The sequence below is a fragment of the Halyomorpha halys genome, unplaced genomic scaffold (assembly GCF_000696795.3).
Source record: "Halyomorpha halys isolate HHAL.00 unplaced genomic scaffold, Hhal_1.1 Scaffold803.1, whole genome shotgun sequence".
Classification (NCBI taxonomy): domain Eukaryota; kingdom Metazoa; phylum Arthropoda; class Insecta; order Hemiptera; family Pentatomidae; genus Halyomorpha; species Halyomorpha halys.
Genome location: NW_027115654.1, coordinates 597075 through 603606, shown reverse-complemented (window position 1 = coordinate 603606; position 6532 = coordinate 597075). Strand labels below are relative to the sequence as shown.

General features: G+C 28.5%; 1 protein-coding gene across 6 annotated transcripts in view; it reads right to left on the bottom strand.

The window, feature by feature from the left end:
- The window catches only part of mlt (tubulin folding cofactor E like protein mlt), a 146778-nt gene that overhangs the window by 7787 nt on the left and 132459 nt on the right, over positions 1-6532 (bottom strand). For all 6 annotated transcript variants that reach the window (XM_014429482.2, XM_014429486.2, XM_067052642.1 and 3 more), the window contains 2 exons: positions 4180-4499; positions 2511-2680 (listed from right to left, as the gene is read on the bottom strand). In XM_014429482.2, the coding sequence (XP_014284968.1) occupies positions 2511-2680; positions 4180-4499 (490 nt within the window). The remainder of the gene's footprint in view (positions 1-2510; positions 2681-4179; positions 4500-6532) is intronic.

Here is a 6532-nt window from a genome sequence, read left to right as displayed (position 1 = left end):
GTAGTAGTTTTTATGATATTCACATATGAATATAAATTTGGCAAATGAAAATTTGTCCGAACAACTATAAATCAATTTATTTTAGCAAATTTCATGTAAACTATTACTCCTACGAAGATAAACCTCATAAACTACATTATAGCTCATTAAACTAGCTTTAATTTGAGTGCTAATAAACATCTATACATCCAATGGTTTTTGAGATATAAATTTTTGAAAATAAATTCACCAACTACTGATCTTTTAGTACGTCCCATACAACATTTTTATGAAATGTTGCTTTTTAACAAGCTATATCTCGAAAACTATTTAACGTAAATAACTCTATTAGGGCTCATATTTTAGCAAATTTACTCTTCTTTAAATGACGTTCTTTTAGGTTTTCTTGTGTCGTTCCTACTTTTTAAGATATAGAACTCCAAATGAAAAATTAGTTTTTTTTTATCGGTTTGAAACAGCCACCATTTTTTATTCCCCTACCTATATTTGGCAGACTCTTAATTTTGACTATTAATTATACATAGTTTTCATTAAAGTAATGAAAAATTGGTGTGAGACAACAGCCTTTTTTCTCCTCTTAGGCTCTTGTACTATTGAAACTTGATGAGAGAGAGCACATATAGAGCTCAGGACAGATGTTGTTTTGGATTGGCAAACCATTTCTTATCCAACAAGACCAACATTCACCTCTACAAAACAGTGTTGGACAAAAAGTAATCGCTATTAGTCCAAGAATCCGGTGGAAAAAAAAAGAACTTATTTGTTATAACTTTAAATGAAAACTATGTGTAGTTACAAGCTAAAATTGATACGTTTGCCTACTGTAGTTAGGGGGCATAAAAAATGGTGGCTGTTTCAAAATGTTAAGAAAATTTTTTTTCATTTGGAGCTGTATATGTTTATTTATGCACCTCCTACAACATTAAAAAACCTAATAGAACATCATTTAAAGAAAAGTAAATTGAACGTACTTTTAAGTAGTTTATTATGTTTATCTTTGTGGAAGACGTTTTCATGATATATTCCAAAATCAATTCACAAAATGTAGATTTCTAGTTATTTGCACAGCATTTTTGATTTATGAAAAATATTTCTCAGGAACCATTAGATGTACATATTTCTACTAACACTCAAATTAAAGCTAGTTGAATGCTATAAAGTGGTTTATGACATTTATCTTCATAGGAGTAGAAGTTTTTTTTTATATTTGACAAAGTGAATTCGCAAAAGTTTGATTTCTAGGTGTTCAGACAAAATTTCATAAGTAAAAGTCATATTTATATAAGAAATATTTCATAACACTAGCTTTAATACTAATGCTAACAGACATCTGTATGTCTAATGGCTCCTGGGATATAGTTATTCATTAATCAAAAGTCAAGTCAACATCCTTTGAATTTATTTGGGCAAATATCATGAAAACTACTACTCATATGAAAATAAACTTCATTGACTACTTCATAGCATATTAAACTAGATTTAATTTGAGTACTAATAGACACCTGTAGATCTAATGATTCCTGAGAAATAAATTTCCCAAAATAAATTCACTAACTACTGATTTTTTCTTACATTTTTATGAAACGTTACTTTTTAAAAAAGTATCTTGGGAACTATTGAACATAAATTGCTCTTTTAGAGCTTATATCTTAGCAAATTTACTTTTCTTTAAATGATGTTCTATTAGATTTTTTAATGTTGTTAGTAATTTTAAACATATGGAGCTCTGAATGAAGAAAAACAATTTTTTTAGCTTTGCTACAGCTGTCATTTTTTATTCAACTAAGTATAGTCGGCAGACTCATTAATTTTCATTAGTTACTACACATAATTTACATTAAATTAATCAAAAATTGTGTGGAAATAACTGCCTCTTTTCTCCTCTTGGGTTCTTGGACTAAATTATATTTTATAATAATTGTGAATCACAATTACAATTATAGTGGTTCTTCAAGTAATTCCAATTACTAATTACTAATACTTTCCTTCTAATACTGCTACAAAACTAGTTTTTTGTGATGCTAGTGTTTGAACCATTATCACTTATGGATCCGAGGTGGTGCCATTATAAAATATGGCAAAACAAAGCTACTCCTACTCGAGAGAATGGTATTGAGTGCTATAATTGGTTCACTGAGAAGACACATGAAGAAGGAGAAATTGAGAATTATACAAATCTATGATCTGTTTAATAAGATAAACATTATTCGTTTCATTACAAAATGGTTTCACTTGGTTAGATATGTGCTCATATGAGAAAACATGATGTTCCAAAAAAAGTTATTGATTGAGGAACTTCATCAAAGCAGGAAATTTGAAAGATCCAAAATAAGATGGCTTGATGGAGTGGCATCTGATGCGAATACTAGGTCCGTACGAAATCCCAGAAACTAAGTAAATTTTGGCCCATCAGTTTTTGTATGTAGATAGATAAAATTATTGCTGAGACTTTTACATGATTTTTCTTTTAATAAATGTTAAATTTCAATCACATATTATTTATAACAAACCTTTCTGGGCGGTCACTTTCTGGTTTATCCATATAGTGCCTAATAAATGCCCTTTCTGCATCTTCACGGTCGTCAACACCTATTTCTCCACCACCATTCAGAGTTCTTATATTTGGCAGTCTTGCTATTAATAGTTGCCTTCTTTCGTGCTTTGTATACTCTTGAGGATACTTAAACATAAAATATAAGAATATGTTATTCATCATTAATATGTTTAAATTAATTATTAAGATTATAAACAATAAGGTGATCGATATGGATGGATTTATAAGTTTTCATAGTATTTAATCTTTTTCTCAGGTTTGTCTCATCAGTTATTCTTGCTTTTTTTCTATAGAGAGGTATACTTATCTTCTGACTGACATTTTATCTTAAACTTGGAGGAGGCTTCAACAAAGAGACTGGATGATAACAAAATATTAGTAAGAAGATAAATATACTTGCTCTCTTTGAGAAAAAAAAAAAATTAAGCATAATTTATAAAAACTATTCTTCAATTAGTGAAATCCAAATAACTAACTAATTATTCACTTTTAAAGTGAACTATCTGCAACAGCAAGAATTATATTACATAGAACTTTTTCTATATTCTAACATCAGGAAATTGAAACTCAGTTTTGTGACTTTTATTATATTTTATTCTTTTCTCTTTTAAATTAAATGCAATGCTTTTTTTTTCTATACTTAGTAAACTTTTAAATGTTTTTATTATCTTTCATTTTATAAGTATTAATATAATTCTTTAAAAAACAAGATGGTCACCATGATTCCTCTACCTTGGGTAGTTTTGGAAGTAAAAGAGTGGTTCTACACATGTAACTTTTAAGGATCTGGTCCTTTCAGAATTTTAATATTAAATCTATTAGCTCAGATCTAAATAAATATTGAAAACTTTGAGAATTGGGATAGGGGTATTAAACTTTATATTAGGAAGTTTATTACAATAAAAATAAGTATTAGGAACCTGTTATTTAACAGCTTAATATACTTAAGCAATAGAAACTGGTTGCTGATTCTAGAAAGAATCCCAAAAAAAGAAAATGATAGATAATATTGGTTACTCTTTAGGATTAAAATTTTAAGTCCACAAGGAAATCATAGGAATAAAAAGTTCTGGGAAATAAAAAAGTAATATTATTAAATGGTCAATTTTTAGTCAAAGCTGCATGTTTCCTTGTTAAATAAAGACATTGAATTAAATCTACATTTTTTTAAGTGGTCCAATTAAACTTAAACATTTATTGTAACAGAACCACATACAATAATGTAGATTTTATTTAATTTCTTTATTTTTTCTACTAGATGGGGAAGTCCATAATGATACTGAGTAAAATGATTGCATAAAAATTATATATGTTAATCTAAAAAGGATGAATTTATTAAGTTCCCTGAACCTAAAAAAAAATATAACAACTATGCTCAGATTTTTAAAACTTGCATGTTAATCCTAACAATGTGTCATACCTAACTATAATATACTTATTAGCAATCACTGTGTTAAAGAACAATCATTGACAAGAATTCTTAATTTGTTTTGGCGAATTTAAGCATCTTACCAGATTATAAATTATAAATTTAGTGTTATAGAATTTTAAATTATATCAATTTTTTACATAAATTACCTCATTAAATTATATTATATATAATTATATATTTTTATAGTAATTACCTCAAAGAGAGGAAGGCCATGAATTCTCAAATGTGCTAAATTTGGAAAACACGCTAGCCTGTCAATGTCTTCCCATGATGACAGGAGGGTATTGTTGAGGTTGAGAAACTTAAGGTTTCGAAATGTGTGGTGTGGAGATATGGTAGAACTAGTCGCAGATTCACATTCTGATTCTGTACGGGAATACTGTCGTTCAGGCGTTGAATCAGGACTTGTAACATCTAGGCTATTGATAGGGCAGTCTGCAAGAATAAGGGAATGTAGGTTTGGAAAGGCTATTCCTAGTTTGCATACTTCCCGCCAGGAGCTTATTGTATTATCTGTAAAGTAAAAGAAACATTATTAGTTAAAATACATTATAGAAATAACAACCTAATATTGATAATATTGGGTTTCAAATAAGTTTTAAAGGATTTTCTGAGAAAATTGGAGATTTTGGAAAAATGGAAGCAAATCGATTGCTCCAAGTATTGTTAGTCTCTGCTTATATAGTTCAGTCCATTGATGATACTAGTTGGAAGAAGCAATGAAGCAATGCAATTGTTAATTGAGTTACTCCCAAAGATTCCATCAATTTTTCTAGCAACTGACACAAAGCTTCATTTAATCATACTTCCAATTCAGCATCTTCAAATGTTTTTGGGCTTCCTTCGTGTTACTAATTCTCTGCTTTAAAATCACCATCTAACCAGTAATCACAAGCTGACATTGATAGAGTATGTTTTCCATAAATCTCACTAGCAATTCACCTAGCAGGTTTTTTCTAGAAAAAGTTTTTAAGCAGAGAAGTTCCTACAAATGTGTTTGGTTGGCACAAAAAGGAACATATTTAGAATTCCAAAAAATATAATGTTTAGACTGATAAAATGACATATACCGACAACTGAAGCTTAATAAAGATGTTGTAAAATGGAAGTGGATAGATTGTGGTCCAATTGGACTCAATCCCTTTTCAATCCTTTATTTTTATGTTAGTGAAAATCCATTTAAATGTGATTACATTATACATATTAGATATTAATGCAAAATAAATTTACTTAATTTTAGTTGGGAATGATTGCCCAAAAATGTCAACTAATTTAGCAATTCATAATGATGAGAGATAGTTGGGGTGCGGTAAAAATCTTGTTTTTTAGTGTTATTGTAACAGCACCACAAACAATAATGTAGATTTTATTTAATTTCATTAACCAGTAATCATCTAATATTGATAATATTGGGTTTCAAATAAGTTTTAAAGAATTTTCTGAGAAAATTGGAGATTTTATAAAAATGGAAACAAATCAATTGCTCCAAGTATTGTTAGTCTCTGCTTATATAGTTCGGCCTATTGATGATACTAGTTGGAAGAAGCAATGAAGCAATGAAATTGTTATTGTTGTTGTAAATAATTATTTACTTTATGTTATTCTGTTTATATTTTCTTTTTTATATTTTTAGTATTCATTAGTTGTTAACTTGATCATTCTTCTTAGCCCTGATGAAGGCTAGAAATTCTGGCCGAAACGTTGGCACTATTAAATAAGTTATTTCTACTTATTTGTGTTATATTTTGACCGCACCCCCAACTATGTCTCATCATTATGAATTGCTAAATAAGTTGACATTTTGGGGCAGTCATTCCCAACTAAAATTTAGTAATTTTATTTTCAATTAATATCTTACTATGTATAATGTAATCATATTTCAAATGGATCGTCACTAACATAAAAATAAATTAATCCAACATATCTGTAGTCTCTAATCAACTTCAAAAATGGAAAAAAAAATATCGAAGTTTTGAAACTTGCCATAATTGTTATCAATAGTAGAGTCAGCATCAATAGCAACTTGTGCTTCAATTTCTGTATATATCATTTCTTTTGAAAGAAGAGAACCCATAGGGTGAATGAACACATATAATATTTACATGAAATACGGCTCGAACACTCCAACACACTAATAGGACAAAAAGGCCACAACTCTCATGCTGTGTACATAAGGAGGAGACTAAAAAGAACATGGATAAAGGATTTATTTACTTTCATCTCATCTGTTAAATAATATTAATGACAAGCAATCTGCTAATTATAAATTTCTTATTTGATAGTAGGTGATATAAATATGAAAAGAGAAAAAAAAGTTTGTTAACACTTTTCACACGTTTGTTAACAATGCTTTCTATTCAATAATTTGAAATTCTTGAGAATTCAGAGAGTATCATTTTCATGTAAATAAAACAATATTGAGAAGAATTATATGTCTCATTGACATTATTCAATAACTGCAGCTGATTTTTCTGAAATAATGAAAAAAAACTAATATCAAAAACTTATTGCACTAATTATGGCACCTGTAGGAATTAAAAAAAAAA